The 24706-nt window shown below is 37.4% G+C and overlaps 1 protein-coding gene across 1 annotated transcript in view; it reads left to right on the top strand.

Moving 5' to 3' along the window:
* The window catches only part of LOC136880912 (ninein homolog), a 280629-nt gene that overhangs the window by 97635 nt on the left and 158288 nt on the right, over window positions 1–24706 (top strand). The window contains exon 7 of the mRNA XM_068229173.1: window positions 3758–4027. Coding sequence (XP_068085274.1) covers window positions 3758–4027 — 270 coding nt within the window. The remainder of the gene's footprint in view (window positions 1–3757; window positions 4028–24706) is intronic.

The raw sequence follows: 24706 nt of genomic DNA, 5'->3' as shown, positions 1-24706 counted from the left end.
GGCAGTGTCCTGGAGCGTGAGACATTGGTTCCGGGGATACAACTGGGGAGAATGACCAGTACCTCACCCAGGAGGCCTCACCTGCTATGCTGAACAGGGGCCTTGGTGGGGAATGGGAAGATTGGAAAGGATAGGCAAGGAAGAAGGAAGAAAACGGCCGTGGCCTTAAGTTAGGTACCATCCCGGCATTTGCCTGGGGGAGAAGTGGACGACCACGGAAAACCACTTCCAGGATGGCCGAGGTGGGAATCGAACCCACCTCTACTCAGTTGACCTCCCGAGGCTGAGTGGACCCCGTTCCAGCCCTCATACCACTTTTCAAATTTCGTGGCAGAGCCGAGAATCGAACCCGGGCCTCTAGGGGTGGCACTAACACACTACACCACAGAGGTGGACAACAATTTTTTGAAAATGTCAATTTCTGAAGAATTTTTCGTCAGTGAAACATTCTGAATTCCTGACTTACTGCCATTGAAGCTAAAGCGGTTGGCGTGAATTGGTTATAGTCTCGTCTTCCCAAACTCTGTGATTACTAGGCGCTTTATTTACGTTCGTTCTCTTCGGACGTGGCGGCTGTAAGACCTCATCCTCAATTTCATTTAAGTCATCGCCACTTGAATTATTTCCAGATATACCTCCTCCATCGTCTTCATTACTGTCTTCAAATACTGAACAATCCCTTTCAGTATTCATAAGAATTTCACGAACTGTATCGTCGCTTGTAAGCAAGTCAGCTCAACTTCGCGCAGCCATGTTCAACTGTTTGCAGTTGACTTGCTAAAGCTAGACATTTGCTTAAAAACATTTCATTTCCAGCGCTCCCAGTGGTGATAACCTAACAACTTCAAAATAGAGCCAACAGATGTAGGGAGCTATCCGTTTTTCAATCTTTGTCCAAAGACATACAGTTACGAAGATATGTCACTTCAAATTCCGACACGCAATATATTGCGCCGTAACCACAGCAGCACTTACTGCTACACGCAATATATTGCGCCGTGACCTTCAAGGGGTTAATGGTGAGATGGCGACCCTGATCTAGAGAGCCAGGAATAACGGCTGAGAGGATTCGTTACACTGACCACGTGTCACCTCATAATCTGCAGGCCTTCAGACCGAGCTTCGGTCGCTTGGTAGGCGGAAGGCCAATTGAGGCTGTAGTTGAGTTTAAGGGTGTTTGTAAGATTATAAGATTTTTTGTGATGTTTAGCCACATTGTTGATGGTTCATTTCTTCCCAGATTTTCCGTTTTCCCATGTTGTACTTTTTTTAAATTCGTGGTCCCTCCAAAAACGGAGAATCGAGGGTCCATTTTACATTGTTTATTTTTTCGATATATTTGATTGATTTGCTTTAAGGCTGCTGATAACCTACAGTTAGGTTGAAACTAGGCCTAGTCCCTGAACATAAATGTAATGTGAAACATTGTACAGTTTGTATTGAAAAGGGTGACCTTAAAATATTTAAATACTATTGTATGCTAGTAATAACCGCAGACAGAAGAAAATTGCCACTGTACGTTATTTTCAAAAGAAAAATTATGCTTAAAGTGAAGTATCCCAAAGGCATTCATATACTGGTTCAAGAGAAAGGATGGATGGATACAGCTCTTGTCCAGGACTGGGTCTGTACGGTGTGGGAAGCATGGCCAGGGGCACTGCTTCGACGCCCAGCAATGCCTGGAATGCTAGTGCGGGACAGTTTCCGCAGACACTTGGTGAAAGACACGAAGAAACGTCTTCAGGAAATGAAAACTGATCTCGTAATTCCTGGTGGACTCATACATTATCTTACAGCCCTTAGATGTTTCCACCAACAAGCTCTTCAAGGACAACATTAGTAAATTGTATGCCGAATGGATGGCAGGAGGGGAGCTTGACTGATGCCAACAGGCAAAATAGAGAGGCTATCAGTTGAACTCGTGTGTGGTTGGGTTATGCGGGTATGGGTTATGGTGTCGACAGACGTTATTGTGAAGAATTTCTTGAAGACGGGCATTGCAGATGCGTTGGACGGAAGTCAGGATGATGCAATATGGGATGGTGACCAGAATGATCATGTGAGAGAATAGCTCGGAGATTGAAGGCAGTGACAATGAATAGGGGAAGTATGCCAGTTGTCTTGTTTCAATAGCCTAATGCAAATTTTACATTTTTTCAGAAATACGATCTTTCGCACACAAATCCCCGCATATATCATATACCGAAAATGTTCATACTTATCTTTTTGCAAAAAAAGTGCGAGTTATATTCAAGCAAATACGGTAATGTACCATATGTATGTGTAAAGTAATCCCATGATTTATATGATTATTTAAGAATAAATCATCATAATCATCATCATCAATGTCCCACTCCAGTCGCCCAGGTGTGGTTAACAAGCCTCCTCCACTCCTTTCTGTCCTTCCACTTTTCCTGCTCCATTACTTCTGCCACATCTAATCCAGCTTCTCTAATGTCCTTCCAAATCTGATCCATCCACCTTCTCTGCCATTGGTTGTGGCATCATACGCAACCGTTAACCCAGCTTAAGGGAGATATCCTTCACTTGAGTAATTCTTGTCTGGTGAATCCACGTTGCGAGGGTGGGTATCCTCCACATCAGTAGGCCGGTGTGAAGCAGAGCTAAGTTCAAGCAGGGACCCACAGCGTATAACGAGGAACCCATGCCCAGGGTTACGGGTGAAGACCTTAACAGCATCTTAGGCAGAGAAGGAGACCTTCGGAATAGCGAAGATGGTGGATGAGGCAACCCATCCTCTCTGGGGAAAATTAGAAGAGGAAACCACTCCCTTGTGGAGAAGAGGGATCTTCAAAGCCTAATGGAGTAAACCCTGAAAGAAAATCCTCAGATGCGTTAGGCTTAGTAGGTTAGCAGATGAGTAAATTTGTACTTGCTTTCAACTACAATACAAGCCTCGGATGGGAGTTTAAGAATAAATGTGTCTTATGAACTATCATTAGAAGCACACCAGTATTCATGTGACGTAAAGAAGCTTAAACTATTAGATTGATGTTTCTCTTCATGTGTATTTTCAAAAAATAACATTTATTACAGCTGGTGAAACAGTTTGTTAACTTTAAAGATTTGGTGGTCTATTTTATGTATTCATATTCATTGGCTAATAAAAACATCTGTTCTCTTCTACAATCCCCGTGTGGGTAGGGAGGGTATAGTAACATCGCGGTATCCCCTACCTGTTGTAAAACGTGGCTGAAAGTGGCACCAGGGGCTCTGAACAGTGGAACATGTGTTGGTGATCACTGTTTCTCCCGTATTCAACTTAAGTTCTCTTCTGACCCTGACAGTATTAAGTTTGTGATGCCTAGGGAGTCTGCATTTTCACGCCCTTTGTTGCTTTCCCTTTTGCTGATATCTTCATTTTTCAAACGGTCTGACATTTTCCTTCTGATTAGTGTATAAAGAGAATGGTTACCAAGTTGTACTTCCTATTAAAACAACAATCACCACCACCACCACCACCGCCACCACCACCACCTATTCTACCTACAAACACAACTTTCTGGGGAACTTCTTCTTTAACCAAATTATACCTAACATTTCAGATCCCATTATGTTACTTGTGTTTGTCCAGTGCAAGCTGCATTCTTACCTGCCACCTTACTGCTGTCCATGTGACATTGAGCTATCAGCACTCTGTAGTATTCATTCTTATTAAAATTGCAACAGTTTCTTTGGATTTTTTTCTTTGCAGTCTGTCAGTATGAGCTTTTAATTTGTTGTATTCTTTCTCTAGTATTGTAAGTTCAGATGCTGTGTTGGAGGCGTGGGAAGCTGCAGGTGTGCCAAAGGCTTCAAACCTTCTTCACAACCTGGGTCTTGGTGAGCCTCAACAGCTGAGTGTGTCTGAGTTGGCTGCAGTGCTAGAGGAGGAATTAAGAGTGATGACTGATGAGAGAAGAAGTAGGAGTGAGGAACAGGGCTCTATGGATGTGTCTTGTAGTCCTCACGAGACTCTCCTACAGGCCACTCTAGTGCTCTATCAGCTGGAAGTGCGCTGCCTCAAGTAAGTGTTCATTCATTTTGCAACCCAATGAAAATGAAAACAGGAATGATAATAAAAACCCATAAATAGCACAAAATGAGTTCAAGAAGCAAACAACTTACCATTGAGCAGTGGCAGCATTAAATATACTAGCGTGGAGGGCACAGAACATAAAGAGGAAAGGGCAGGATAATAACTAGCTACTTGAGGTGTTGCCAGGTTAACAACTAACTACTAAATGAAAGCAAAATTAAATTTCAATAAATTGAACTTTATTTAAAGATTAGGAAAAATTTAAAAAAGTTGATGAATGAAAACTGAAGACCAAATAATTGAATTGTAAATAACCTCTTTGAATTATGGATAAAAATCAATTCTTAAAGCAATAAAACTATGAGTGCGCATTGGATAACAATGTAAAATAATTTTTATATAGTAATAAATAAGTAAATAGAAGAACATATACCCCATAAAAGAAAAATATTCTTATTATTCAATTCATTAAAATAAGACAAATGTCTATTTTTAAAATAATTAAAATCTTGAAAACACACTCAGATTACAACCGACAGCTTGCATTAGAATCAATAAATGATAAATGTTAGAACGGGTCTGTGCTTTAGAAAATTCATTACACCAGTGACCAGTGTTTTTGTAAGTGGGTGTACTACAATAAACCTCACTAAACTGAAATTTGTTTCTAGACCCTCTACACAAGGATTTGAATCGTCCTAGAAACACGGAAACACACCGAATATTAAAAGCAGTGATAGCCAACCAAATATTCCACACGTAAATAATAAAAGAACACAAGAGAGAATAGCACGAACCCCAAAATGAAAAAATATTTCCCAAATTATTTACAAATTATGAAGGGAAACACAATTAAAATTCCACAGAAAAACAGAACAATGGTCCACACGAAGCATGCAGCTTCCTAAAACCAAGCCAACATCCGACTTAAAAACAACAGGCAAGGCCCACACAAAATTAGCGTGCCGGAGATAAGATAAAAATATGACATGCAATAATGAAAGAAAGAAAGAAAGAAAGAAAGAAAACACGGACGCGAATTGTCTGAGGAGGGCAAAAGTAAGTATCATCAAGAAATGGGGGAAGCAAATTTCAGTTTCCTACAACCTCGATGTTACAATAATATAATTATAATATTTTGAATTTAACATTTCCTCCAACCAAATATTAATAGAGGATTTAAATGCCGGTTATTAAATTTTAATTTTAGGAGGCTCTGGAAAATGATAATGCCCGAATGAAACCGGAAATAAACTATCGCATTAAGTAATTAAACAATGATCCATTACGAAAACAATACTAGCACAAAACGACTTTCAAAACATTGATAACAGTGCAATGGATACCACAAATATGAACCAAGAAAAGTAGAAGGAAATCCACCAACTAAATTAATAATAATAATAATAATAACTTTAAGAAACAGAAAAAGGTACCACAACGATAATCTCAATAAAATAAAAGGAATGGAAAAATTTGCCTCTCAGCCGCGCATATACCAATTAATTTCCAGAGTTACTCCATTATAATAATTTCGATATAGAACTTTACAAAAATCTCGTTAGGTTACATTTTAATAATTTGAAGGTACAACTTATATCATTAAAATGTCCGATGTAGAAGATATTCCAGCTTCATTTAATGAATAAACGGTGGTCGACACATATCCATAAACTATAGGCCTAACTTCAATTACAGATAGCTTGTTACACACATCCGGCAGTAGAACAGTTTTGAAACAATTAAGAACATACTTGTACTTACATCCTTGGGTGTACAATTTAATATACGGTAATCCAATAGCTTACATTCCCCCTTCATATATTCCGGTCACACAAATACAGGACTGTGAATATGAAACACACTAAAACATAATTACGCTACAACTAAGGCAAATGCCTTAATTTCACATGGCTATTAGCCTGAAGTATCATACTCCATTCCAACAACTTTCAACCGCATCTTGTACAGGACAGCTTTACCCAATGCGTCAGTCATGGCGGTCAGCCGGCAACAGACTGGCGTGCAGGCGAGCAAGCTGTGCATCACTCAGTTCAAAGGAGAAGTGCGCTTGCGCGCTCGAATCAACTAGCTTATTGAGCAAATCAAAAAAATCGAAGGACCGACGTAACAATGGCAAAATATGCATTTTAAATAGGCATAGTTCAGGCACATAAATTAACGGCAATTCGAGCAATGGCCGAGAATGGTAGATAAAGTCCACACACACAAATACATATGTCCAACAAATGAGGGTAGCGTAAATTCTTGTCACAGATAACTCCCCTCCAAAAGCCAAAACATGGGGAGGTGAAGGGTCAAGACGTTGGATACAATATTATATGATACAATTTCAGTGTCCAAAGTAAATCTTCACACGTTGATTACAGAGGTGATAGTCCAACATATTAAGTACAGTAAACTCGGAATGGTCTTACTTGGTTGAAGGATAGCAGAACTTCACCATATACTAGTGGATAAACACGTTAAGTATGACCAGAAGAGATACAACTGGGCCAGTGTTACATCACACACCACACAAGTTGACAGTACATAACGTAGTTTAATCACGCCAGCACATAGCGTAGTAAGCAACCATAGGTGTTTCACACACTAGTTCTCCGTTCAGCAGGTGCATGGGTGTAACACCGCGTGATTAAAACTGAAACACCACACACACACGAGCAAAAGCGAGGGACCGAGTGCATATTTACAGACCACAATGAAACAAAATGGTTTCCAAGACACATAAGGGACCACAAAATTTTTCTAACTAGGGTTCCAAGACACTTTTGTAATATTTCAGTATGTTTCGAGGGATTATGCAAGTTCCACACGCCTAAAATTACCAGAGATAACTCCTCCAATTTTGAGCTGAAGTTGAACGCAGATGTAACATCGTTAACGTAACTATGTCAGACCACATTGTTGGTATTGGCATCTGAAGGATTACCAAAATAATGAAATGACTTTACATTATTTGTTGCTTAGTAAGCTAATATACACTAATTTTCTTGAAGTACCAATTTATGTGCTGTAGTATTAACAATCCAACCTTTAAGTAAGAATTAAATATTAAGAAAATGGAAAAGAAACTTAACTGAAATATTCCAAGACTTCAGTATACTAGTATCGAGACTAAACGCGAGAGATCAAAGAAATAATTTATAATGTTTAAGATGGCTCATGGAATCCAGTGGCAAGTTACAATAGTTTTAGTCGCAGCAAATTAAGTAAAATACAATAGACTCAACAAATTAATAGGTCGAAGACCATTATAGTTTACACATTCATTTACATGAAATACTAGCATTCTTCCACACATTAGATAATTCCACAAGACAGTACAGATACCAGAAGGATCCCAAGACAATAAACAGAAAAGATAATTGACCAGTGGTTACAAGGAGGTAACAATGGAAAAGCATATTACTAGAGGGATGTAGCAGTACACATACCGACAAACCATCTATAGAAATCAAGTAACCCAGAACATGAAGATTAGGAAAACAGGTCACAAAGACACAGAAAATTTACAGTAAACAGAACCATCCGTAACCATAACGCAGAGACCACACGGATAATCGACAAAGAATAAGAAGCAAGCAATGGCAATAACTGGAGACTTTGCATGCATAATAATAGATGGTGGGGAGATCTTAAAGTGTGTCCGCAAGAGATTACCATGCAACCATTACCAAGGTCAACAACCATATGATAGCCATCAGTTACAGTCGGGACGATAGGGAACAACTGACAAGACATGGAAATGACATTACATCAACCAGAACCAGCTCCACGCAGCATAATAAGGCCAAAATTCAGGGAAAATTACATCTCCATATAAGTAATCTTTGAATGTACTGAGCACAGGTGTATTATCACAACCATAAGTGTTCTAAAGAACCTCTGGATAACCCAGGACTAATAATATGGTGGCAATACAACAATCCACCTGTGTGATCATGCCAATCACCACAGACACCCTACCAGCCAGTCGGAATACACGGGATATAATGAAACGTAAACGATGAAGAAATGATAGGTTACATGATGACAAAGCGCATGAGTCAATCAGTTGGGTCCCATACCCCAACGACAGACAAGGAATTTAGGAACTGTCCCAGAACTACCCCAAATGATCCCATACTCACTGGAATAGAACCCAGAACAGTCAGATGACAACCAGGCAACAATACAGAATTGCAAAAACATGCAGGGTAGAGCCAGAAACAACAGGATTACAAGAGTTTAGGGTACTAAACCAGATAATGAACTAGCAAAGGCACCAACTAAGGAATACCTTATGTAAATAAGCTAAGTTGGAAGAGGTTACACAGAGACTACCACCAGGTGCAAGGAAAATTTCTCGTACACAAATTTTTCATAATAATACCAGATCACATACAACATCTGATCCACAGATACAAATCAAAAGAGACATAAGCTCTCATATCACTAGATCTCAAATGAAGACATGATCGGTTCAGTGTACATTCACGAAATGATAAGAATTACAAAATACACTCCCATAACCCATAGAAAATGAACAGGAAGAAAGATTTAACGCAGAAGGTTAATTTTAGAACAGATTCCACAGTTATTAGGTAACGAGCAGAACGAACACCCACACGACAATTGCGAGACCCATAACCAAACTCCGAACATGAAGACACAGTAAAAACGAAGGGTCGTTTCAGCAATAAGCCAGCTGTACTCCACACCAGAACTCAGAAATGAACCTACACAACCACCATGAAGCACCAGCAACAACACGTAGGCATAGCAACAAGAGACAAGGACAACAAAGAATCAACACATGCCGCAACCAACCAGGACTAGCAATGAAAAATCAGGAAGAATGAAAATTTCACTCAAGCACATGGCCAAAACTGACATCATTAACCAGCACCAGAAGATCACACACATGTGTGACACTAGTCACACATCATAAGCATCAGAGAATGAAACCCAGAGCAAGAATTTAGTATACAGACATCCAACAGAAAGTATGCAAGGGGAAGAAGCTAATCCACAATGACCACAATTAACCAGGTCAAGGAAATCACAGATTCACAAAGAAATTAAGACCACACCTCATTACAACAAGACCACATGAGTGAAGTACATGCACATAGCAGAAGAAAATGAATAAAGGGGAATGAGTAGTACCAAGAGAATTAAGACATGAATCACATGAGCTACAGAAATTAATCACTCCACAACAGAACTGACGGAACTACCTGACATGGGCACATCAAATTAAAAAGATAATATAATCTCAGATGAACCATGCAGACCTAGCCTATCACCGTTCAATCAGGAAACGCTTTTCAGAGCACATGACAACAAGAACACTGCCCAAGGTTACACTAATAGCATTAAACACAACAGTTCCAAGTGAGATTCCCATCGACACAGCATAATCACATGACATACTCTTTCAAGAGATCAATACAGACACACATCAACACCATATCAAGAACGGGAACATGCACAAGGCCACATAAGGCAAAATAGGAAGAAACTCCCACAGCACATGCCCCAGATATGAACCTATATACACAAGCAAGAATTATCAACAACATGAAAACTCACAATAATAACACATGACAACCTGGACAAGGCAAGGCAGTAGAAATAAAGGTGGAAGGAGAGAGTCACCATGGGTCAAGATTGTAAATCAATTTCACATGTTCAGGCCAAACAGCGATGTGGGTACACAGTCACTGAAAGAGAAAATGTAATCACAATACAAATTTGTAACACTCAATCTGGACCACGAGTGAAGCTGAAATAAAAACATCATTTAGAGATTAAATTAGGTTACAATAGCAGCTCCAACACCCAACACAATTAATCCAATTAAATCCCTCCAAGGACAGGCACTGCAATTCCAAGAAAACCTACAGTACAGCAAGAGGGTGCAGATAACAAGATCAAAGAACTTCATTTCATTAGGTTAAATGTGGAAGAAATTTTCAATTATTTAAATCTGAAAGCAGATTAAGTAAAGATTTCACAATAATGATTAATAAAAGTGAGAATAATCTTCAACTTACCCCTACATGGCAGGTACAGAATAAGCAGACCCCAAAACCCAACAAGATTCCATGACCACGGGATATGGTAAATAAAACAAGCTTCAAGAGCACAGATACCGAGCCACTCCATACTCCAAGGCCAAGAAGGCAGCAACAAGGAAGTCTCGATTACACATGAAACAAACATAGAGAGGAATTACTTGGGTCCATTTCAGTTTTACAATTTTTTCTTTTTTTTTTTAACTTAAAAGGTTGGTCACTTTTGGCAGCTAACAACCTTGACCTGGGCAACTATCAAGTTGTTTAGAACAACAACCACCACAGCGAAATGCTACCACAACACTACTGCAACCCGATGAAGATAAAAACAGGAATGATAATAAAAACCCATAAATAGCATAAAATGAGTTCCAGAAGCAAACAACTTACCATTGAGCAGCGGCAGCATTAAATATACTAGCGTGGAGGGCACAGAACATAAAGGAGAAAGGGCAGGATCATAACTAGCTACTTGAGGTGTTGCCAGGTTAACATTGCTAACTACTAAATGAAAGCAAAATTAAATTTCAATAAATTGAACTTTACTTAAAGATTAGGAAAAATTAAAAAAAAAAAAATATTGATGAATAAAATTTGAAGAACAAATAATTGAATTGTAAATAACCTCTTTGAATTATGGATAAAAATCAATTCTTAAAGCAATAAAACTATGAGTGCGCATTGGATAACAATGTAAAATAATTTTTATATAGTAATAAATAAGTAAATAGAAGAACATATACCCCATAAAAGAAAAAAATTCTTATTATTCAATTCATTAAAATAACAGAGATGTCTATTTTTAAAATAATTAAAATTGTGAAAACACACTCAGATTACAACCTACAGCGTGCATTAGAATCAATAAATGACAAATGTTAGAACAGGTCCATGCTTTAGAAAATTCATTACACCAGTGACCAGTGTTTTTGTAAGCGGGTGTACTACAATAAATCTCACTAAAGATTTATAGAACGCATAATTTACAAGTTCAAACACCAGCCCAGGACTAAGTTACAAAAAGAAGCAACTAAAGCAAAAACCTATGCAACATTCCCGTTTAAAACTGACATTTTCCGACTAACGAATATTTTTAAGAAGAGAAACATCAATATTTCCTTCAGGACTAACAACAGAAACCTTGATATTTTTCATAATTCTAAATTGGTCAATGTATCCAATCCGTTTGATAGATCAGGCGTTTATAGGTTTCATTGCAATGACTGCTCGAGTGTTTATATCGGACAAACCGGGAGATCATTTAATATTAGATACAACGAACATATTAATGCCATTAGGGACAGGAAATTTTCAGCAATAGGCCAGCATATACAAGAATACAAACATAATTTTCACGGTATTAGCAACGGTTTGGACATTATTGAAACAATGAACAAAGGCCTACTGTTAGACCTGATGGAGCAATGTTACATTACATTAGATGAGTATTACAATCCTAATTACAATCTCAATGATCTTTCGGAGAAACCTACAATTTTATTTGATATGCTTATTTTAGTGATAAATAACTTAAAAACACCTAAAAATCAATTGGTACACAAAACATTACGCAGCACGCTGGCTTATTATCCCCAGCAAAGCCCACGTCCCCCTGACATACAGTCCCACGCTACCGTATCCCTTCCCCTACCTAACACGCCCCGCCTAACAGCTGACGCTTGCTGGCAGTCGCTTGACACTTCACAATCCAGTTCCTCACAAACACCACACGCAGTTACATCGAGCTACAGGTGAGTTTCATACCTTATTGTTCCCTTCTTTTCTAAAGCACCGCTTCTGATTTTCGGAATTCCAACACTAAATTCACAATTCGTTCTCTATTTTTAGGTCGGTGCTGGTTCGAGATCAGTATTAACCTGTCCAATTCCACCTGACATTGAAACAATTTTTCAAGATCTCAGCCATAAACATACAACCTCAGCTATACATTATTACATTTTTTGAACAATATTATGAATGCAGAGTTCAACTAGATGTTTTTACAACAGTCACACAAAGACTGTGATATTTTTAAAAAAGGAAGAAAAACTTGTATACGATATTAATATTACAATTATATATTGTGAGGGACTGTTTTACATAAATACGTACAACTCGCACCTAATCAAAGAACAATGTTCTAGAAATTATGTATTCAACACGTCAGATGTTATTGAAGGACTGATAATAAATTTTATAAGGAAATCCTTGTACTTTTCTAGGCCTGTTACAGACATTTTAAACTATTAACAGATTTTTTGACATACAAGATAATATTGTGTTTTAAGACGTATTTAACTTTCTAAAGATTAATTGGTCTTTGCTACTTAGTCACATATATTTTAATGTATATATATATAAATGTAAGACTCGGTAATCAGAATAGTGTGCTCTGTATATATTTTATATTGTACTAATAGTTTTTTATATATTCTTCCAACATACCTTGCAGTTATTTTCTCAATGGCTGATGATGACACGCGAGATGCCGAAACCGGTACCATAATGTACCATATTGGTATAACCATAATGTACACCATAATGTTTATAATAAATATGTGATGTCTTAATTGAATCACTATATCAGTGTATTGAATAGGTGGAAACCTTTTATCTTCAATAAGCATTGTAAAGCTGAACTGCTGTCAAGGATAGAATAATAGAAATGAGTGAAGAAGTTTCGGAGCAATTGGAAGCTAATGTGCATAACTCCCAGATATGCAGTATGTTTTAATGAAAGCATGGATGTGATCTTACAAAGGTGTTTTCTTCATTTCCTTGCAGAAATGTGATGAGGTAGAAATTAGTTAAATTGTTGAGCATACGAACTACGACAACATGGGAAGATAATGAAGCTAATGGAGGAAGTGAAGTCCATTGGCAGTATTAGTACTTTGGATTTTTATATATAATAATATTTATCTTTTTATAATTCGTTTTAAGTTGCACCAACACAGATATAGGTCTCATGGCGACGATGGGATAGGAAAGGCTTACGATTGGGAAGGAAACCGCCGTGGCCTTAATTGAGATACAGTCCCAGCACTTGGTTGGTGTGAAAATGGTAAACCATCTTCAGGGTTGCCAACAGTGGGGCTCGAACCCACTATCTCCCGGATATAGGTGCGCGCCCCTAACCGCGCAGCCAACTCACCCGGTAATAATATTTAATGACGAAGTGTGTTAACAGTGGGAGCTTATTATTTATTTACAAATAATAATAGGTATTCTCAAAACTTACATATTTTAAAAATGTATTTTTTGCAGTATTTGCAAAATACAACCACGGAACATGCAATCAAATATATTTACAAGATATATATCTAATAAATAAATAAATAAATAAATAAATAAATCAGTAAATGAATAACATATTATGAAACATAGTTTGGAATTTGGGAGGGGGGGGGGGGGGTGTTATAGGTTGTAGCCATTCCTTAAAGGAAAATAGCAAGTGGCACAGTCAACAGTTGATAATAAACCAGACTTAAAATGGCACACTTGTTGGAAAAGGTTCGCCAACCCTGATGTAGGCCATAAATAATTGTACTCACGCTAAGTGAAATGGTATTTTAGGGGAAGGCGTAAGATTTAATTCTCAAATATTCATGTTATTAGTGGTCATATCGATATAAATACTACATAACTAAAGTTATATAGTATTAAATTTCTGATCATTTGTGTCTTATACATTGTTACCGTACCGGCTATTATCACAGAGATATTCATGAATTTGGATTTTTCTTACAAAGTCCATATCTGCGCCAAGTCGCAAGAAAATGGGTAAACAGAATTTAATGAAAATTGGTATGTAAAGTTGGAGAATTAGGAACTACAGACTATGCTATAAATAATTTTATAAGAGGCCCTAATGTCACAAAGTCAAAAGAAAACTAAATGTGAAGGCCTAGCATATAGAAAGCTCATAAAACTGTTCAACAATAACATTACATTGACCATTGTTTGTTGTGATGTGCTTTGTGTCTTCTGTTGCCACTCATCTCTGATAGACAGGATTACTGCTGCGTACCGAGTATTTTTTTAAAATTTACCATACATAGCACCGTCACAGATGGTGGGACAGTGGGCGACAGTGGGATAGGAAAGGGCTAGGAGTGTGAAGGAAGCGGCCTTGGCCTTAATTAAGGACAGCCAAAATGGGAAACCACGGAATACCATCTTCAGGGCTGTCAACAGTGGAGTTCGAATCCACTATTTCCTAGATTCAAGCTCTCAGTTGCGCGCCCCTACCACATGGCCAACTCGTCCTTTCATACCGAGTGTAACAGCCTGTCTGAATATTGGCGGGAACTAACTGGGAGTTATATAACTTTCTTCTTTAGCATGCCATTCCTCTGGTTCATAAATTTTCTGATACTGCTGGTACGTAACACACTGGTTCATCTAAGCATTCAAGCTATTCAATCCGTACTCTGAGGTACTTATTGGAATGAGCAGAGTGCATCTTTAACGGAGTAAGGGCAGAGAAGTGTTTACGGCTGTCTGCTGCCTGGTCATTCCAGCTCTGGAACTTTGGACTGTTAGATCGGCACCGTAGTACTGAATGTAGGATGCTAAAGGGTTTATTGTGTCACCTATTCAATACATTATAAATTTCTAAAACACTTAGGAATTTATTATTAAATCCATTTGAGACATGTTTCGCCCTTCGTTGAGGGCATCATCAGTCATAGCACCTCTTCAAGGCATAAATCAGGTACCTGATTAGTAAATAAATTGTAAACATTAAGATACATTACAATGGGAAAGTTACAGTTAAACAATATAAGTTTATAGACACACTAGTCGGCACCAATGTGTAAAATCACTGGGTATTTTAGCAGAGTCCAGCAGTGGTGGTCCGAAGAATAATTGACGCTACTCATTAGAAAATTATAGGAAATTATAAAGTTTATACATATATTTACATTTTAAACAGTTAGGGGAGAAAGGGTATAAAGTATCTGGCGTCAATGTTCATGGCACAGGTTGACAGGGTAACTGTACAGTAAATTTACAATATCCATTTGAACAGTTGAGAAATTACAGGCTTATACACATATTTACAAGAGCGCAGCTTGGTGAGAAAGGATATAAAATGTCTGGCATCAAGTGCGTCCCGTTGTTTTAGTTGTTGGTTGACGATTGCAGCATTAACATATCAGTAATATGCAGAGTGGTCCAACCTTATTTTATAATCACAGGGGGCAGGGAAAAATATTCCACCGTTTTTTCAAGAATATCGAATGAGGTTCTATAGGCGTAGTCATACTGGAAGTTGTCTGGTTGAAGTCCCGGGTTCATGAATATGGCTTAATAAGTACGGTGAATTTGGTCGGCATGGACGGAGACTCATAGGGTGTCACTGAGTACATGGTGCATTTGAATGGCAACAATGATGGCAGTTATTTGTTGGTAATTGTATTTAGTGGGAGTATGTTGCAGGCTAGAGTCTTTCGCTTTTTAGTTCTGTTAACTTCATGTAGCTTTGAATACTATGTGAAAACATCAGTGTGAGATGCTAGTGAGACTTTAAATTGATATTATTCCGTAAATGAAAACATTTAGGACCTCGGGACGAAGTTATTGTTTTGTGCTGCTGGCCTGGCGAAATAGAATGGAGTTGCTTATGGTATAATCTGCAGTGGAGGGATTAAAATACATTACTACAGAGCCAGAGCGCCATAGCTGGGACAAGGCATCTTCTTTTTCTGTTTGTGAAGGGGAGCTGTTGTGGCATGCCATGTTTGTGCCGGTGTAGGCTGGATTCTAGCATGTTGTTAAAAGTTGTGCTGTATGAAGTGGAAGTTATCTGATGTGTCACTGAGAAGCCTTTTGTTGGTGAGTGTTGATTGACTATGAAGGAGGCTCAGCCGGTGATACGTAAACCCTTTAGCATCCTACATTCATTATCTTCAATACGGATTAACAATGATATTTATCACCTGCAAAAACCGTAGTACTGTTTGTTAAAAGTGAGGAAATGTGCGTTTCTTCATTTGATCAAGTATTTTATACTATAATATTGCTTTTAATCACTACTTTCTTACTGGCGTTTTTATAATGACCTATGTTGACTTAAGTTAGGAAAACCACAAAGTCAGTCTTTCTGAAAATCCCGTAGCGAAGCACGGGTACATCAACTATTCCAGTATAAAACTTCAAGTACGAATCTTTGTAACGTGTCAACCTTATTAAATCATCATCATCATCTTCCTTCCAAGTATTGGGCCATGTGTCCCGTTACGGTCTTCCATTTTTCTTTTTGCAAGACTTGAAAGCAATCAAATGTCCTTCCGACGGGTTGCTAGCCTGAAGGAAGTAAGACCGTTGGTGGGGCTGCCACCTCTCAGCTAATGGACTAGCTGAAATTACAGCATTTCCTCCGTAATTGATGTAATGGTTATACCGCCGTGACTCGGTCGACAGGGCCTCGTCTGTGGTAACAGGTTTGCTCATCCCGGGAAGGTGAGGTTGGCATTTGGGTAGGAGAGGTTATGTCATCATCATCATCATCATCATCATCAGCATCCTTCCAAGTATTGAGCCATGTGGCCCGTTACGGTCTTGCCTTTTCTTTCCATCGCTTCATTGGACGTCCTATAGATCTCTGTCACCGAGCTCGATAGCTGCAGTCGCTTAAGTGCGGCCAGTATCCAGTATTCGGGAGATAGTAGATTCGAACCCCACTGTCGGCAGCCCTGAAAATGGTTTTCTGTGGTTTCCCATTTTCACACCAGGCAAATGCTGGGGCTGTACCTTAATTAAGGCTACGGCCGCTTCCTTCCCACTCCTGACTCTTTCCTGTTCCATCATCGCCATAAGACCTATCTGTTGCAAGTAATCAACTTCATTTTCCGTATCAAAATTTAATCACTAAGTTTTACAATATTTAAAATTCTTCCACTGTTTTGATACTTTTTTTGCCTTTTGGCAAATTTATTTGTCAACAGTACATGTTTCGTTCCTTATTTAGGAACATCCTCAGCTGTTATTGTAGCTTAGGTGAATTGCTAAGATTTTAAACACGTTAATTTGCAGGTACATTGATTCACTTAAAAACTACTAAAAATACCAATGAGAACGAATGATTACATATTTGGTCAGCTTAAAAACTATGTCTATTAATTTGAATAGTTGTTAAAAATCTCATTTTGTTACATTAAAATGTCTGTTTGCGGTTAAAAGTTTTAAAAATGTTTGACTTCGTTACACTGTTCAAATTATTGAATGTTTTATCTTCTGTTCCTTCCAGGTAAGTTGTTATATATTATGAGTTTGCTTATGGTGCCTTTGATTGAGTCTAATGTGGAACTTTGAAGCTGATTGCTGATCAATTTTTGTGAAGGGAGCTTCGTTTCAATTTCTAAAATGAAATAAAATAAGGAAATGGGAATTTGTTAAAAAAACATGTGTCTTTACATAATAACTAAATGTATAAAAAAGTTCTTTACCTTACTATTGTTAGACTCCAATTCTACTGTGACCCTGGAGGGACGTTTGTTGCTGCTTTGCGTCTTGTATAGTAATGGTGTGTGCGTTCCGTAGTATGCTCCTCCTTACGGTGAGGCAAGGTTGCGGAGAGGGGAGGGGGCGTGTCGGTTACTGTCACGGCATCAACTTTAGAAGGGCTAGGGAGAGGGGATGTACAAAATGGTGGAGGTTCGGTCTTATTTATCCTTTTACTATTTGTATTGCGTCTTTTTCCTAAAGTTTCAAGACTTGATAGTGTCCCTTCAAATATAGGGTTTCTAATGTCAATAGTTTCATTGAGGTTATTGTCCTGATTGCTTTTTTGTTCTAAATAAATGTATAGATTTTCTAATGTATTAAGGAGAGCTCCTTTGTTTATTTTATGCAATATAGTTAAATCCTGGTCTATGGTTATGAATTGATGTCCGGTTGAATTCATGTGTTGGCCCATCGCGGAAATTTTTTTATGTCTTTCAGCGTTGACATGCTCCTGGTATCTTACAGTAAAACTGCGCCTTGTTTGTCCGACATAACTTTTTTTGCATTGGTGACACTTCAATTTATAAACTCCTGATTCAGAATGTTTGTTTTTTCCTAGGGAATTAACACTATTGTAATTAAATAATTTATGCTTTGTGTTATTGCTGGTTGAATATGAGATCTTATAATTATATTTTCTAAACAAATTGGTTACTGTGTATAAGTTAGGGTTATTGAACGTGAACTTGGCGTATTTATCTTTCTTTTTTCTTTTGGATTTTAGGTTAGTTTGTAATTTCTGTTTGAATTTACCGATTATTTTGTTTATTATTTTTGGTTCAAAACCGTTGTATTGGGCTTGTTTGCGAATAAAGAGCAGTTCTTTTTCTCTTTCTGTGTGTGTAAGGGGTATATTAAATGCTCTATATATGTAACTGTAATAAGCTGACCTTTTTTGCGATTCTGGGTGTAATGAGTAGTTCTTTATTGTAATGGGAGTAAAAGTGGGTTTTCTGTGTATCTTGAAGACAAACTCTTCCTTTTCCGTGTTACATTTATGTCTAAAAAGTTAATGGACCTTTCTTTTTCTTTCTCTAATGTAAACTTTATTCTGGAATCAAGTGTATTTAATTTATTGAGGATATCGTCACTGTTATTCTCTCTTCGATCTGTTACGGCAAAAGTGTCGTCCACAAAGCGTATCCATAAATTGAGACCTTCTATTTGTCCTATTATTTTGGTATGTTCGAGGTAATGAAGATAAATATTTTCTAAAATGCCCGAAGCAGGAGCACCCATTGGGAGGCCTTCTTGTCTATATATTTTTTTATTGAAAGTGAAGTAATTGTGTTTAGTAACGAATTTAAGCATATTAATGAAATCTTCTACTTCTGGTATGCCGAGTTGTTTATGTTCTATAAGATTCTTCTTGATAATTTTTATTGTTTCGTCCACTGGAATATTTGTATACATGTCCTTGATATCAAAGGAACATGTTACTTGATGAGGTGTTAATTTAAAGTTTATGAGTACTTTGCAAAAGTCTACTGAATTTTTTATTGGTGTCTTGTTGTGAAAAACATAATGTTTGGTTAGGAATGTGTGTACGTATTGTGATGTTTTATAAGTAGGGCTATTGCGGAAGTTTATTATAGGTCTTATGGGAATTCCTTCTTTATGTAACTTTGGTAAGGCTCTTGCTGTTGGAAGGCCAGGATTCATGTTTATCAGTTTTTGGACGTCTTGTTTACTTAAAATAAAGGTTGCGTTTCTTAATAGTTTTTTTAACTCTTTCTGAGTTTTAGTTGTAGGGTCTCGATCTATTTCCGAAAAAGTGCTATTATTGAAGAAAGTTTCTGTGGGTTTTTTTATTTTTATTTTTTTATTATGTATTCCTCATTATCTAAAAATACTGTTGTCCCTCCCTTGTCCGCTTTGGTAATTACTATTTCCTCTTGTCTTATTTTATGTGATAAACTTGAAGTAGGTTTATTTCTGTTATGGGAAACTATTAAGCCTTTTACTTGGTTCGGAATTTTCTTTTTTACCTCGTGTCTGACGTCATTCTGAACTTCGTTAGGGAGTTTTTGTATAGCTGTTTCTACTTCTGCAATGGTAGTTATTAGCTCTTTTTCTTTGTTTCTACCTATCCAATTGAAATTATGGCCTTGACTTGGGGTTTTCATTTCCTCCTCAGTGAGATTAACCTTAGAAATATTCTTAACGGGCAAAGGGTATTCTTCCAATTCATTTTCTGAATTTGAAGAGTAATCTTTGCCATTTTCATTTTTTATATCGGCATTTTTTAACGATGTTAATTTGTTATTAAGGGTTTCCTGTTTTTTTACTTAAAATGATATCCATTTTTTCATGGATGTATCTTTGAAACGAATCCCACTCTAAGAGTAACAGTAGTGTTGGACTTTGGAGATGTGCCAAATACATTTTACCATTGAGAAATGCTTTCTTTCTATAAAGGTATTTTATTTCATTTTTTAGCCATATTTGATTGACTCTCTTTTGTGTTTCAAAGTGGTGCCTGGAAGGTACATGTTTCTTTTGGGTTTTACTTAGAAGTTTAGGAACTAGGTTGTCTTTAAGACATTTCTTTAAGAAATCTATGTCCTTATACTCTGCATGGCCTTACTTCTAAATTGAAGTTTCTCAGAACAAATGAGCATCGCCTTTCCTCTGTTGCCAGCGCGCTACGCCCGTGAGAACAGCTGATGCAATACGACCGCGGTAAAACGCCCTTGTAAAATGTAATATCGTACTCAGAAAAACGAATGAATATGGATTGAAAACAAATTCACAAAAACTACACTTACTAACAACATCTGACACTAAAAGAGAATAGATTATTAAGAATAAAAGAGAATGAGGAAACAACACATCACTCACCGCTAATGACTGGCAAAGGAAGGAGGTTACGGTCTATAAAGGGAACAGAGTCACTAGAACCCTCCAACAATATGAAAAACACACTAATTACTGAAGGAAAATGCAGAAGATCGTGAACCGTACCGAATAGCATACACGCTGAGCGAGATAGGTTAACCACGTGGTGAATGTAAATATTAGAGATGGCAACTAAGTTTCGAGATCGTGCTCTGCCGATATGAATCGATATTAATGACAGCTTGGGATTGGTTGGATGTCTATGCTTCAGCGCATAACCACCAGACAGAGCCAAAATCTGCCAAAACGTCAATTTAGAAGTAGAGCCGTACGGAGTATAGTTAACTTAGCTACCTTCACCTTTAGATTAAAATAGATGTTGCCTTGTTTATTTGCCTTGTTGTCCTTAGAATTGCAAGTAATCAACTTCATTTTCTGTATCAAAATTTAATCACTAAGTTTTACAATATTTAAAATTCTTCCACCGTTTTGATACTTTTTTTTGCCTTTTGGCAAATTTATTTGTCAACAGTACATGTTTCGTTCCTTATTTAGGAACATCCTCAGCTGTTATTGTAGCTTAGATGAATTGCTAAGATTTTAAACACGTTAATTTGCAGGTGCATTGATTCACTTAAAAACTACTAAAAATACCAATTAATTTAAATGATATTAAAAACATTGTAGGGGTTAGTGTGTTAATGATATGAGAACAAATGATTACATATTTGGTCAGCTTAAAAACTATGTCTATTCATTTGAATAGTTGTTAAAAACTCATAATATATAACAACTTACCTGGAAGGAACAGAAGATAAAACATTCAATAATTTGAACAGTGTTACAAAGTCAAACTTTTTTAAAACTTTTAACCGCAAACAGACATTTTAATGTAACAAAATGAGATTTTTAACAAGTATTCAAATGAATAGACATAGTTTTTAAGCTGACCAAATATGTAATCATTCGTTCTCATATCATTAACACACTAACCCCTACATTGTTTTTAATACCATTTAATTTCATTGGTATTTTTAGTAGTTTTTAAGTGAATCAATGTACCTGCAAATTAATGTGTTTAAAATCTTAGCAATTCACCTAAGCTACAATAACAGCTGAGGATGTTCCTAAATAAGGAACGAAACATGTACTGTTGACAAATAAATTTGCCAAAAGGCAAAAAAAGTATCAAAACAGTGGAAGAATTATAAATATTGTAAAACTTACAGACCTATCTGTGTCGGTGCGACGTAAGAAAACAACTAGCAAAAAAAAATAGATCTCTGTCCTTTTGGTTGATAGCGTAGGATCTCCTTTGGTAGTATTCCAGATTCCATCCTTTGAACGTGACGTTTCCAGTTTTCTTGGTAATCATAGATGTAATTGATTACTGGTTTCACATTCAGTCCCTTAAGCACATCTTCATTTCTTATACGATCCCATTTCGTATAGCCTGCTGTTCTGCGCATGAACATCATTTCACGTGCTGTAATTCCGGAAATGTCTTGAGTTCTTATTGTTCATGCCTCACTGCCGCAGCGAAGGGTTGGTCTGGCTAAAGTGTTATAAAGACGTAAGCGAATGTGTTTTTGGACAAGAGATGGCTTCATGATATGATATGATATGATATGATATGATATGATTCATGTTGTTCTGGTAAATTTGGTTATTTTTGCAGAGATATCAATTTCCCCTGGGGTAGATAAATTGTATCCCAGATAATTGAATTTTGTTGACTCTTTCCAAAATTTTATTATCTAAACAGATTTTACTGGGGATAGGGTCCGTCCCCTTAAAGGCCATTATTTTGCTCTTTTGTGGTGAAATGATCATGTCGAATTTTTAAGAGACTTCCTGGAGATTAAATACTGACCACTGAAGATCATCTGATGATGATGCTACCAATGCAACATCATCAGCAAAAGGTATGGCATCTAGATGTGTGAGATATTTGCTGACTGGGATTGATCCATGCCTTTCATGTCACCATTCCTGTATTATGTTGTTCTTATAAATTATGAACAACAAAGGAGAAAGTCCACAACCTTGTCTCACACCTCTGCTGATCGGTTCCCATTCAATCTGATGATTCCTGTTGTTGTGGTAAATTTGGTTATTTATTGCAATAAGGTTGTCACTGTACATGTTGTATATGTTATCTATTAACTGTTGTGGGACATTATCTTCTGCTAAGATATTAAGAAGTCTGTTCCTGTTAATTAGGTCAAACCGAGCTCGATAGCTGCAGTCGCTTAAGTGCGGCCAGTATCCAGTATTCGGGAGATAGTAGGTTCGAACCCCACTGTCGGCAGCCCTGAAGATGGTTTTCCGTGGTTTCCCATTTTCACACCAGGCAAATGCTGGGGCTGTACCTTAAGGCCACGGCCGCTTCCTTCTCACTCCTAGCCCTTTCCTGTCCCATCGTCGCCATAAGACCTATCTGTGTCGGTGCGACGTAAAGCAACTAGCAAAAAAAAAAAAATTAGGTCAAAGGCTTTCTTAAAATCAACAAATGCTATGTGAGTTTCCAAGTTAAATTCTCTGCATTTTTCTACTAAGATTTTCAAGGTAAAGTAAGCATCAGCACATGAGCGTCCCTCTCTAAATCCATGTTGTTCATCACATTTTCATAATACCTGAATAATTTTTCTTTGACAATATTAGAGTAAATTTTGTAACCTGAGGTGAGTATACTTATCCCTCTGTAGTCCGGCTCCATGGCTAAATTGTTAGCGTGCTGGCCTTTGGTCACAGGGGTCCCGGGAATTTTAACCATAATTGGTTAATTTTGCTGGCACGGGGGGCTGGGTGTATGTGCTGTCATCATCATTTCATCCTTATCACGACGCGCAGGTTGCCTACGGGTGTCAAATCAAAAGACCTGCATCTGGCGAGCCGAACTTGTCCTCGGACACTCCCGTACACCATTTCATTTCATCCCTCTGTAATTTCCACAGTCTTTCACACTGCCCTTCTTATGAAGAGGAATAACTATAGCTTTTTGCCAATCCTCTGGTGGTCTGTTGCCACTCCAAATTAAATTGATGAATTTGATAAATCATTGCTTAAAGATGTCACTTGAGTACTTGAATAGTTCTGCATTTATTGAGACTTCTCCAGATGTTTTTTCATTTCTAAGTTTTCTGAGTACTAGTTCCAGTTCTTTGAGTGTACTGGTTTCTGAAGACTTGTTAAGAGATGTTGGCAGAAGAAATGGCTCACTATTTGAACCTCTCCATAGGTTCCGAAAATAAATGAGCCACTCCGTTAGAGGTATTGCATTAATGCGTATGTCTTCTTTTACATCATTATTCAGTTTCATGAGTATTTTATAGGTCTGTGGTTGTGATCTTGTTATATCAGTCTCCAGGTGTGAAACAAAGTTTTCTCAACTCTTTCTGTGCTTTTTTCCCGCACTTCTGTTTTTGCTATTGCTTTCTTGTGGTGATACTATATTTTATCTTCTAATTTAATAGTTGACAAACAAAAATTTATAAACATTTATTTTGTCTGAAATAACTTTTTCAATTTGTTCATCCCAGATTCTTAATCCCTTTTTGCTCTGCCATTTTTTCTTAACTCCCAAACTCTCAAAGGCAGAGTGCTTTAAAATTGAACACAAATTAGACCACTCCATTTCCACGTTGTCACTAATGGGTGTCATCTGTGTAAGATTATTAAGTCTGTTCTGGTACAGCCATTTTATATTGGGGTCTCTTAATAGGTTAACCTTGTAAGAAGTTTTAATTTCTTTTATACCATCTAGGCCTCAGACGAATAGGTGCTACTAATAGATAGTGATCAGTTTCCAATTCAGGGCCTCGATAGACTCTTGTATCCAAGACTAAATCTGCCAGTTTACCATTACAAATTATATAATCTATAATCGATTTCTGATTTCATGCAGACTACGTGTACTTGGGCTGTCCTTGTGTGGGAACATTGTGTTCATGATCTTTAACTGATTGAAGACAGCAAAATATATTAATTTTGTTCCATTGTTATTACGGGTTGTTTCTCCATGAATTCTGATGTGTTTCTGAATTTTCTCATTACCAACTCTGGCATTGAAGTCTCCCAGTAATAGTAGCATATCTTGTTTGTTAATTTTATTGAGACTATCTTTTGCAGATCATTATAGAACCCATCACTTTCTTTTGAATTGCCCTCCACTGGAGCGTATACCCCTATAACTGTAAGTTAACCCCTGGATAGTGGGATATTCCTTTCATTC

Source organism: Anabrus simplex, chromosome 9 (genome assembly GCF_040414725.1).
Source record: "Anabrus simplex isolate iqAnaSimp1 chromosome 9, ASM4041472v1, whole genome shotgun sequence".
NCBI lineage: Eukaryota > Metazoa > Arthropoda > Insecta > Orthoptera > Tettigoniidae > Anabrus > Anabrus simplex.
This window is presented reverse-complemented; position numbering and strand designations above follow the sequence as displayed.